At 37.4% G+C, this 12,598-nt stretch overlaps 1 protein-coding gene across 2 annotated transcripts in view; it reads right to left on the reverse strand.

The window, feature by feature from the left end:
• Positions 1-12,598, reverse strand: part of HBS1L (HBS1 like translational GTPase) — a 59,085-nt gene that overhangs the window by 6,750 nt on the left and 39,737 nt on the right. For both annotated transcript variants that reach the window (XM_054399242.1, XM_054399241.1), the window contains 7 exons: positions 12,026-12,191; positions 9,651-9,768; positions 6,908-7,054; positions 6,179-6,253; positions 5,303-5,420; positions 5,053-5,121; positions 921-1,025 (listed from right to left, as the gene is read on the reverse strand). In XM_054399242.1, coding sequence (XP_054255217.1) covers positions 921-1,025; positions 5,053-5,121; positions 5,303-5,420; positions 6,179-6,253; positions 6,908-7,054; positions 9,651-9,768; positions 12,026-12,191 — 798 coding nt within the window. The remainder of the gene's footprint in view (positions 1-920; positions 1,026-5,052; positions 5,122-5,302; positions 5,421-6,178; positions 6,254-6,907; positions 7,055-9,650; positions 9,769-12,025; positions 12,192-12,598) is intronic.

Below are 12,598 nucleotides of genomic sequence, written 5' to 3' on the forward strand. Positions count from 1 at the left end.
ACAGAGGAGTGTCTACAGTGGTCTGATAACCACATTCATCCACATTATTGCAACATTCCTGTGCATACAACTGTCCAAACCAGCACACTGAAGAGTTTCCCAAATTAGCACTGACAGAGCTGGTTCTGGAACAGGACAGTTAAACCAACATGTTACTGAATTTTGGCTAAATAGTTAAGATAAAGGCACCTACTCATTTATTTGAGGGCTTAACTTTTAATTAAAATCATTATTTCTACAGCAATTATCTTTCTATTTGCATATGGAAAGCCAACTCTGCAGTACAAAGACAGCAAGCTTAATCAAGAAACAGTTAAACATTTAATGGCTTAACTTGCTATTCCTCTTTAAAAAATTAAATGTATTGAAATTTAAATCCCATTTTCTTCTCTTTTCTAGTTGCTCAGGACAATTACATCCTGCAAGTTTGTATGTTATGAAAAGTATCAGTGGTGAATCTCATGAACATCAAACAGCAGAGACTTAATTCTCAAGCTTTTTCACATGTAACTTGTAAGATTAATTTCTAAAGCTTGTTCAACATCCTCACACTTTGTAGCAGCAGGAACACTCCACAGCAAAGCTGAGTATTAACAATGCCTGTACTGTATATTTTTGTAGCTATTGTTTCAACTCAGATGCTTTTACAGGTTATTCATAAAGCAATGTCAAATTCATGAGGCTACAATATTTGAAATATTCAATATGGTTAAAAAAAAAAAACAACAACCAACATGCAAGATTTCACATACTCTTCACAGACATATTTATACAGATACAGTCACATCTAAAGAAATTCGTTTTATGCTTTCACATTCTATGTTTGACAGTTAGTATCAGTTTGACAGTCTGTTACCATTTCAGTAACTGATCCTAGCCCAGTATTGACTTGAAAGTAAACATGATTCTGACGACTGTACCTTTTGCAGTGCAAGTTTCATTGGGAGGCATTGCCAGAAGCCGTTCTCCAACTTGAATGTAGCCTGCATCTATTTTACCAGTCACACAGAATCCTGATCCTTGGTCTGTAATGAACAGAGTATTAATTAGAAAAAACAATTATAATCAATTTCCCATCAGCAATATACAGTTAACTTTTTAATATAATGAAAATGAGGTTCCCCCCCCAGTAGTGCTCAGTACTTGCAAGTTAGCTCTGCATCATAATGAAAATGAAACATCAAATTCAAAACCTCTAGATCTTATGTTTTTTTCAGAACTAAGAGAGAAATATCCTTCTTTAAACAAATGTCAGTACATGAAGAAATATTTTTTATTTTTCAATACTAAACCTCTTAGTTTCTAGCAACTGTATTCAATTCAGCACTTTCTCACTACAATTACAGATAAAAACCGCATACCGCAGACCTCCCACAAAAATTCTCATGCACGCAGGTGCAAATTCCTATTCCATTTACTGTTTAACCGAGTCAGAATTCTACAGTCTGTCTCCACATTACTTTACTCTTGGAGACTCAGAGAGTGATTCAATCCTAATTAAAATAGGATTGAATGATATGTGTAGCTATTACAATTGTGGATGAAATATTTCTGAATAGAAGTTCTGCAAAGCTTTTCTTTTTCAATGTCCTAGTAGGCTGTTCATTAACTGCATGTCAGTTTCTTTCAACAGATGTGCTACACGTACACATTGATGCACATACACCTTAGCATACCTTAGCGTGTTTGCAGGTATGTTTAAAATAATCATCTGGAGTAATTCTACAATGACATTTTCAGTATCCATACAAACAATGTTCCTCTTGAGGAACATTCAGAGATAAGCCAGCATCTTAGTATTTTGTGTGTCACATTCCATTAAATGTTTAAAGCTGAATTCAAAAGAGCAAGCTGACCTCAAAACCTGCGGTCACACACTACCAGCTTGCTCTTTTGCGCTCATCACCACTATTGATGAATGATTCCATCTACCCAGCTGAAAAAATACTACCAGTATGTCTGCAGCTGATTTTCCTCTATTCATGCCAGCAAATGAGATGCATGCAGTCAACTAACAGATGACATCAGATGTCAAAAGAAAACCGAAGAAGCAGATACTTGCAAGAAAAAAGAATGCCAAATACCACCTCAATATGATACACCAAAGAACCTGAAGCCAGCTCTGCAAGCACTTGCAGGCAACTAGAAATGTGAACAGGTTCCAGGTTCCCAACTTCAAGCACAATCAAGAATCATTTCTTGTTTTCCACATCACCACCAATTCTGGTTGGTAAACCAGTGTGGTATTTGAAACTTCACCCTCTCCCACACCGACTGTTTCCTGCAAAGCCTCAAGGTTCTTCAGCTTCCCACAAATCAATGCTAGTACGAAATGGATAGTTTGGGACAGAATTAGGGCACAAAAAAAAAATGACCCAATTTCTACATATCATGGTACTTGGGTTACACCAGGACATGTTCTTTGTCCTCAGGATTTGGCTACAGGACAAGGCTTTTCTAAATGTGGTGAATGGGGACTGATGCAGCAATGAAGGAATTTAGAGAGACCTCTTGGATCAGGAGATAGTTTGCCTGGAGAGAATGAGGAGGGCTATGGAGAACAACAACTAAAATCAGGCTGAGGGAAATGAATCATATGTGTGGGTAACCTTAACAGAGGAAGGGTTTTTCCAAACTACGTAAGAGTACACTCAGTACTCTCACTTTTTACACACTTCTATGGACAGCTCCTCCTGAGCATGCACATGCACTGGAATAGAGCTGAGAAAAACTGCTTCATGTATTCATACCTGCAATTACTTCCTTTGATAGCATCCAAGTTAATTATGTTTTGAGATCACAAGGTAAGAAAAAATAGCCTAAAAAACACCTAAAAGGGCACATTTAGTGATAAACCCTGTATACATAAATTGAGTCCTTTCCAAAGCATATTTCAGCAAAAGAACCCCAAAACAACAAACAAAACCCCCCTCACCAAAATAGACTTCTCACAGAACAGATTTAGTCAAAATTGCTCATTTTGTGAGACTTAGCTCAATGCAAACGATTATTGCAACAAAGTTGTGATAGCATTTTGAAATATCTCAGTCAACAATCATAGAATCATGAAAAATAGAAACACAGTGACAGCCTAGATGACACAGACCGTGGCAATACACCAGGGTAAATTCCAATGAAGGCTTTCCAATAATTAACATTATGGCTTCAGTACCTTAAATCAGATAACTCTGGGTGTGTACAGCATACAGTGCTTTCTAAAAGACCCACATGAAAATTTCCCAGAGCTGATTTTACCAATTACAATTGGTATTTCACAGATTGCACTGGGCTAGAAGGGACCCTCAAGGGTCATCTTGTCCAACCCCCCTGCAGTCAACAGGAGTACCTCTAACTAGAGCAGGCTGTACAGGGCTAAAAGTCTGATCATAAATGTCTCTAGGAACAGGGCCTCAACTATATCCCTGGGCAAACCGTTGCAGTATTTCACCACTTTCATTGTAAAGAACTACCTCCTAAAGTCCAACCTAAATCTACCTTGCTCTAGTTCAAAACCATTGTCCCTCATCCTGCCTCTACAAGCCCCTTCCAAGCAGTCCTTCCCCTGCCTTCCTGTAGGACTCCTTCAGATATTGAAATGTAGCTATAAGGTCTCCCCAGAGCTTTCTCTTCAACAGCCTCTTCTTTCAGCCTGTCTTCATAGGAACGGTGCTTCAGCCCTCCGGTCATCTTTGTGGCCCTTCTCTGGACCTGCTTCAGCAGGGCCATGTCTCTCTTATGTTGGGAACCCCAAAGATGGACACAGTACTCCAGGTGAAGTCTCATCAGAGCAGAGTGGCAGAATCACCTCCCTCAGCCTGCGGGCCACAATTCCTTCAATGTAGCCCAGGATGTGATTTGCCTTCTGGGCTGCAAGTGCACATTGTTGGCTCATGTCCAGCTTCTCATCCACCAGTACCCTCAAATCCTTTTCCACAGGGCTGCTTTCAAATTCATCATTCCTCAGCCTATATTGGTATTGAGGGTTGTCCCAGCCTAGGTGCAGGACCTTGCACTTTGCCTTATTGAACCTCATGAGATTTTCCTCAGCCCACCTCTCCAGCCTGTCCACGTCCCTCTGTATGGTATCCTGTTCTTTGGCCTTGTCAACTGCACCACTCAGCTTGGTATCATCTGCAGACTTGCTGAGGGTGCACTCAGTCTCACTGCCTTTATCAGTGATGAAGATACTGAACAGCACTAGTCCCAATATAGACTTTTTTTTCTTTTGATCTGATTTGTTTGTACTTCCAATATAAAATTATTCATATATAAAATAAAACGTCTTTTAAAAGATGCAATTCAGTAATAATAGTCAGTTACAAATATTTACATGTCAAATAATGCTGTTACTTATTTTGCCACATTTCTCAAGGGACCTACAAAATCTCAAAATCTTTCAAATGTAATAAATGTTACAGGAATCTTATTCCTCTTAAATTACCTGTAAAAGTAAATTCATTTAGGTGGAAAAAAAAAACAACCAAAAAACAAGTTTACCATGAAAACCTTAAGGGCTCATGTGGATATGCTGTCCATATCTCTGTTAGTGCTAGGTAGTAACTAGCTGCATTTCAATAAATCCTTAGCTGCTTTTAACAGTCTCATCATGACCACCTGCCTCACCTCCTCCAGTTTTTATAGCAAACTGAAGGAATGCATCATTATTTACATCTACAACAATGAACATAAAAGGAACAAGTCAAAGTTTTTTAAAATCTAGGAGTGTAAAGAAAGAGTCCAAAAACACACTTGGAACATTCATTTAGGCAGTAAGAACCAATTTGGGAAAGAGAAACTCAAATTCTGTCCCACAGAACCACCAAGTCATTACATAGTCAATTAACTGGTCATACAGATTTTCTTCCTCAATTACTTTTCCATTGTGTTTCTCCTTCAGTAGTACTATCTAAATAAAGAACAATGCATGAAAACTTAACGATTGCTCTTCAAGACTACTGATAGACATTAAAGCTCTTAGTTTAAGTCTTATTTCTACATAATTTTTCAACACTTGTGTTAAATGATGGTGAAAATATTATCAAAACCACTAACCTTTAAATACATCAGCAACACACAATCTAAATGGTTTATCCACTGATCTCTGTGGTGGCTTGAAACAATCTGCAAATAAATTTGTAAGATGTTGCAGTTACTCAACACAGAAATTCTAAAACATCTCACTTAGGGATAAACAAACTATTTTGCATTTCAAAGACTTCATCCTACATTTCCCCCAAAATAAAAGATCTGACATGCACACAACTAAATATATTAGTTTTTAAACAAGGAAAACTAAACTTACCAATTTGCTCTAACAAACACTTTCCTTTATACCACTGTGTGAGGTCACTTGACTGACCCCTTGTGACCAGATTTTCACCACCAAGGCCACTCGTTGGAATATAAGACACATCTGATTCCTAACGAAGAAACGAAACAAGTTAAGCCTACATTCACAACAGGACCTTCTAGCAGAAGCAAGAGGTACATTTTTTTTTTTTAAATCTACACATCCAAGTTACAAAAGAACAGTTGGTACATTCATGTTTTGCCTGGAGAGGTTACGTTACTCAGTGGATCCATTTCCTTTCTGTTTACCTCTTCTCTAATCCCAATAATCCCCAACAAAGAGTTTGAGATTTTTAAACATGATGATAGCAACATTAACAAATAGAAACTGAGTTTGGATAAACTCCAATTCTGTATCGGACAGGCAAAACTTCAGTTTTTATTGTTAGTTTACAGATAAGGAAGGTCACAGTCAATCCAAATGTACTGTAGTTAGACCAAAGTAAGCATAAGAAGAACAGTTAAGAATGGCAAATGGAGAATGTTCTTACAAGTTCATAATCCACAGTGACACATGCTCTTGTATAAAACTCTACTGTCATTCATCTAGTCTTGGAAACTGAGACAGATGATCCTTGGTTTGATCTGCTTTGTAGGTAACAATCCCAAGAAACTACAAATGAGGTGAAGGTGAATATCTCAAAGATTCAACAGACCTAATGATGACGATGATAAAAAGAACTGACTAACCTTATCCTGGGGGCTCAATGTACACCCTACCAGTAAGAAAAGTAGTAGGAGCAAAGTGACACAAAACAACCTGACAAAAAAACCTCATCCTACCCAAATGCCTCAACAAAGCAACAAAGAGCTCAGAAACATAGATTACCTTAAAGCCAGCTTGTTTAAGAAACTGGCCAAGCTTACTGGTAATTTCCTGGAATCTTTCCTGTTGCCAATTGACCTAAAATAGAAAAAAAAGATGATGATAATAAAATTGTAGATTTTAAAGCACAACTCATACAGCTGCTTGTCATCAACTCTGTAGTACCAGTAGGTGTTCTTCACACACAGTACCCAAGGAATTTATGACATTTCTATGTGGATTCCTAGCTAAATACACAAGAGCATATGCACTAGCAACTACTGATAGCAAGCAACACACCACTTAGCTTGAAAGCCCCTTTAGTCTGATGTATTGTTATTGTTTTTTAAACCTTACATAAAATTCAGATTCAGCAAGAATCTTGCTAGTTGTGTTTAGGTTTTTACTATATCGTATATATTTAACACACCTTACAGGTTTAAATAAAGCTCTTGGCATCTTGACCTGAATGATCACCAAGATGCCCTTGCAGATGCTGCTGGACTAACTGCTTATGTGAGACCTTCACAAGCACAAGATGGAGCCCTACTAATTTTAGCACCAAAACTATCCTTCTGTGTGCTTTGAAAGTGCACCCATGAATAAGAAGTACTGTAAAGTCTAAACACAAGAGACAGAGCTAAGCATCAAATAAAGTAACAATACTTTATTATTAGTTTCACAATATTGAACCTCAAACTTAGGGCCTATAGTCCTAGATAGAAGCCTCTCAATTAAAAAACAAGCAGGTACCTGGTCCATTTTATTGACTGCAACAGCCAGCTGTGTCACTCCAAGAGAGCGCACCAATAAGCCATGTTCTCGAGTTTGGCCACCTGTTTCAAAGCCGGCTTCAAACTCTCCCCTGCTAGCATCCACAACCAAAATAGCCACATCAGCCTAGATTAAAAAGAAAAACAACAACATACAACAAAAAGTGGTTACAAGGTGGAAACAATCTGGGTAAGTATGTAAATCAGCCATATTTAACACGAAACATGGGAGGAAGCCAGAGGTGTTTCACATGTAACTGAAAGAAGCGAGTTCTACCTGTGTCATGACCGCTTTGCTGGGATGATATGGCATTACATCATGTCATAAACCACCTTTTTTTTTGTTGTTAAACAGAAGCCAACTCTTGGTTTTGAGAGCCTGTCCTCTTCAAGCTACCTGCTATCAATGAGCTGCATAGACCTCAACTAAAGCTTAGGAGCAGGTATGAACACTATGTCCAGTTCTCCCTGTCTCAGTCTGAGCACTTTCATAGTGAAAAGCTGCAAAAAACTTAGAGGTAAACCACCTCACTATAAAACTAGGATAAACAGTCAACTGCACGTTGGATGTAGATGCCTCACAGTCCACTAAAAACACAGGAGCATGTCAAAATCACAAGGTGGAAAAACTGAAGTAACCTATTTTATCATCTAAGTAAACATTCTGCCAAAGCATTAAGAGAAAATAGGTACCACACAGTTTACAACACTGCACAGAAGTCAGCACAGGGAGGAAACACAGATTTTGCTGTTAACCTTAAATGTTGCCAAGATTTCTTCTGCTTTTCCTGCTTTGGTGAGAAACAGCCAGTTAGACCACAATCATGTACCACTGCTGTCAAAAGGCAGGTGCGAGACAATTTTATAGGACTGATGAGATAGACACAATGGAAAGAGACAGGAGAAAAACTGGCATTTTCTCCCTTTCCTTACATACTTATGCTTCAGGTTGCCAGGAGAAGGAACAGAGATAGCTCATCATCCCCACTCTGAATTCCCCTTGCCTCGTCTTGGCATGAAATCCCCATAGGTCCAACAGAGGCAGTGCAAGGGTGAGAAGGGAAAAAAAAACGCAGGATGATTTTCCCCCCAGTTCTCAGGCTCAGAAGAGCACTGTGGTGAACTTCTCTCTCAAAAAAGGGACACACTGTATTTTCTAAATTATAAAACCTCAAGACTTACTCAAATTAACCATGTGTATCAAAGGCCAGATCCTGGCCCTGATAAGGCTGATTTGCGTTTTGCATAAAGGCAGTTGGGGATTCACCTCCTAACAGAATTCTCCACAATAAAAAGGCATCAGAGCCATTTCCACATTTGTTTTCTTCCACTCATTGCTTCAGCACTGAGTTTACTCAGTTTACTTGAGGCAACACAAACTCACAAAGTTTCAGTGATTCCTTAACAGGCTTCACAACAGACCAGCCTCCCCACCACCCTGAGAGTGGAAGGAACACAGCCATACTGAATCTTATTTGGCCAGAGCCATCTTTGGATGAACTGATAAAACTGCTGGTGGATCTGAAAATCTTAACACTTATGCCTGGGTTACTTTCCCCCCCCCAAAAGACAAACAAATTTAAATTAAAGTTGTAAAGAAAATGTCATGGCTGCCTCAACCTTTTCCACTGTTCTGAAACTAAAGATTCATTTCTAATTTTAAAATTCCAGAACTTCCTACAACACACACTCCATAATACAGGTATCTACACAAGCTCTATACCATAATTTGCAAGCAGGCTATTCTGCAGCCTAACTACTCGCTCACAAGGTATGAATTCTTATCCATGCTCTGCTTCAGAACTAGAGCAGAATATGGGACAAATCAGTCTTCCTATAGTATAATTCTCTATCTGTAAAATCATCCTAATAGATGATCATGCCCTACTGACATCTTAAACTGACAATTCAGGCTGCAATGACAGACAAAGCAAAAACCTCTATCCCGTAGCTTAGCTTTGGGGAAAATAAATAAATAAATATTTGATTACACCTTTGCTTTGGAGAATCATTTCTACTACATAAAAAGGGTACCTTTAAGAGGAATAAAAATGCACACATTTTATGTCATGGAAGCACATTGGTTTTGCCCTCTCTATTATTTACACAACTAACTAACTAACCTGTATGAGAATGGCAAAGTGAGTGCCATACTGAATTCAATGGGTAAAGCCCAATGCTTCTGACTTACCCACTGTTCCTAAAGCAACTGGCAAGTAATCTCTTCAAATGTCCTACCAAAAACACAGATGCATTCTGCATAAACTTTGTTATCTATGTTATCTTTCTTCATCTCATATAGAATATACTGTTAAATAGAAGGCCTTTTGACTACTCTGAATCTTTAAGCTCAAAACTGCTTGAAATCTTTACCCTCAAGATGACTCTCACAGAACTTCTTGAAAACACATATGCCAGTTATGAATAGCTTTCAAGGCTCAAGTCTGATTTTATCAAACTGCAACTTAGTATTCCAATAACATCCCTAATAAAATTCTCCTCAAAAAAGGTAATATTCCAAAACTACCTTTAAAAAAACCCAAAACACCTAACACATCCTTTTTGTAGTTTAGAAAACTCATCAAAACCCCAAAAACATCTTAGCACTATCAACGATTCAATTGCATCTTAGATTTTAAAAGAAGTCAACTTTAAAAGAAGAAGAAAACCAATTTAAGAAAAAATTATCAGTAATAATGATATTGGAAAAAGACCATCTCTACCTGTGCAGCTCCTGTGATCATATTCGGAATGAAGTCTTTGTGGCCTGGAGCATCCATCAGTGTAATTACTTTAGTCTTTGTCTCAAATTTGGTCATACCCACATCCATCGTCACTCCCCTTAAACAAAGCACATATACAATGCACCATTAAAACTGCTTTGAAAGCTTCATAAAGATAGTAAGTACACCATTAAAAACACAATCAATGAATTATACACTTCATGGATTTCACTTGATTTAGCTTGCACAAGAACAACTGAAAGAAACCTGCTTGCTGGAAAAGCAGACTTCTAAAGCCGCCTTTCAGTAATTGTTATCACAAAGAAACAAACACCAGAATTCAAAGTACTAACTCCAGGCACCCCCAGACTGTCCCAACAAGCACAATGGGAACATGAAAACTGTACTGTGTATTTAAATCATTACTGACTTTACTTTTAATACTTAGTGCTTCAGAAAAAGGGATCACAGTAACAGAAGCAGTCAAGCATAAGAAAAACAGAGGCATGGGACTATAGGAATACAGTTATACATGTGCAAAGATCCACATGAAGAACTACTGATTATCAAGGAGGGATCACAGCGCTCTGCCTCAGTTCCAAATCTCACTAACAACCACACGTTCTGCACAGCACAGAGGGCAAGATTCATCCGACCAAAGGTGAACATCTATCATGCTCATGTCTGCATCTGGGTAGTTATCTGAATCTCCCTTTATAGATGGGGCAAAACTTCTCAGATACTTAAGGTATGACAAAACAAAAAACTCACGTAAATAATTTCCCCAAACAATTCAACCATTTACAGATAGCTCTCAAAAGTTTTTCTTAAAAAAAAAAAAAAAAAAAATCACAAAACTCAAAGTAAAGAGCAAACAGAGTCAAAAATATAATTCCAGAAAACTTTTCCCTTAAATATTTACAATTTCTTTTCTGAAGAGAACTCTGGTACCTACATGCAGAACTGATGAATACTAAAAATATCACAGATAAGGGATATCACTTTTAAAACTCATGACAATTATTCCATAAACTTTACTTCCTCTTAGCATTTTAATCTCTGCAGGCAGTAACTGCTTGTCTCTATTTCTGGTTCCACATGTTAATTATATCCTACCATAGGTAGCCTGTACTAATAAAATAACATAGTGAATATGGTGTTTAATTATTCGATTACAGATTTGTGAAAGGAATCAACCCTCCAAGTTTGTGTGGTTTACACCCATCTACAGGGATTAAGAAAAAGATCTTTCCTTCATCAGCTTTTCCACACTGACATCCTTAAGACTCTAATGTCATGACAATACTACCACTACAGTAACATCAGTCTTACTTGATATAAGTCTACTTTTAAAATGTGTGTTTAAAATCACTTCATGATTGTTCCCTGATTCCCCCGGAACACACACAGCCCTACTCAGGGTTTGCACATGCATTTGTAAATGAAAGGATTCACACTTGCAAAACATTATCTATCTACAAGCACACTGCAAAATGTATCCACCCTTGAAAACACCAACTTTGCTGCAACAACAGTTGAGTAACATACTCAATAGGAACTGCCTTACTCCATGTTCTTCAGCATTAGTTTACATTGTGAAGGTTATCTTCCCAAACAGAAGAGCTTTTAGTGCTATGAAAGTGTGGGTGGCGAGTAATTCTAAAACTATAAAGAGAGAGGGAAATGTCTTTTTTTTTATTATTATTTTGTGAACACAGAACTATCATGTATTGTTTCGCATAGAGTGTTCTTAAAAACTCTTAACAAATATGTTTTTAAATAAAAAAAAATCCACTTCACTGCTTCCCCATTACATACTTCTTCAATATGATAAAATTCAATTTTTAATTTTGTATTTCAATAAAGGCAGTGTATAAAGCACATGAACATATTTTATTAATTACTTATAGATTTTATATTCAACACAATGCAAGTCAGGTGATAAAGTGACATTTCAGTCTTCACTTATAATTAGGGCACTCAGAGAACCTTCTGCAGTTACATAGCAGTTTCCCATACAACTGTTAAAAAAGTGAGAGAAATATGGAAGCAATAAACCAGCAAGGCAGCTTTAAATGAGCTAACCCAACTCCCAGAAAAATTCTGCACTGTAGTTCTAACACTGCACTCCACAGCAAAGAAATACACAAAGAAATACTCATCTTCTCATTTGCTTACAACCAAAAAAATACTTTTTTTCCTTTTGATAAGATGTACTCATACAGACAAAGAAAACTATTTGCTAATAAGTAAATATCTTTAAACATTGAGCATATTTCTACCGAAACACTGGTAGAAAGATTGGTATTTCCTAACAAACGCTGTTGTTTCAGGGGAAAAAAGAAGAAATAATTCCCATTAGAAGAAGTTTCTACCTTTCTCTTTCTTCACCAGTTTCATCCAAGACCCATGCATAGGCAAATGAAGCTTTGCCAGCTTTCTTCGATTCCTGTTCATATTTGTGCATAGTTCTTTTGTTCACATTTCCCAAGAGATAGAGTAGATGACCCATTAAAGTACTTTTACCTGCATCAACATGTCCTGTGAAGGAAAATAAATATTGTATCAATTCTATTAATTTATGCATTTTAAATATAGCACAAGAAGAAACATACTAAAACAAATGAAAACCACATGCCCGAATAATGTTTATGCAATCCATAGTTTCACAATCCGGTACCACAGACAGTTTATTGAAACTGTCAGCATGGTGGCCATATACTACCTCTAAAAAGAGCACACATCAAGAATGAAACTAAACCAAAGTACATTTTATCATATTGTCAAAATGAAGCCAAGTCAATCTCACTGTCCTAGTAAAGAACATCTGAACATACTCTCCTTTGAAGGATAATGGCCAAGCAGATATGACTGAGAACAGTACAAGATTTTCCTTCCCTTCCCTGTAGAGAGGACAGTTGTGTTTCTGTATCACTTCCAGATCCAAT

This window comes from Indicator indicator, chromosome 2, assembly GCF_027791375.1.
Source record: "Indicator indicator isolate 239-I01 chromosome 2, UM_Iind_1.1, whole genome shotgun sequence".
In the NCBI taxonomy this organism is placed as follows: domain Eukaryota; kingdom Metazoa; phylum Chordata; class Aves; order Piciformes; family Indicatoridae; genus Indicator; species Indicator indicator.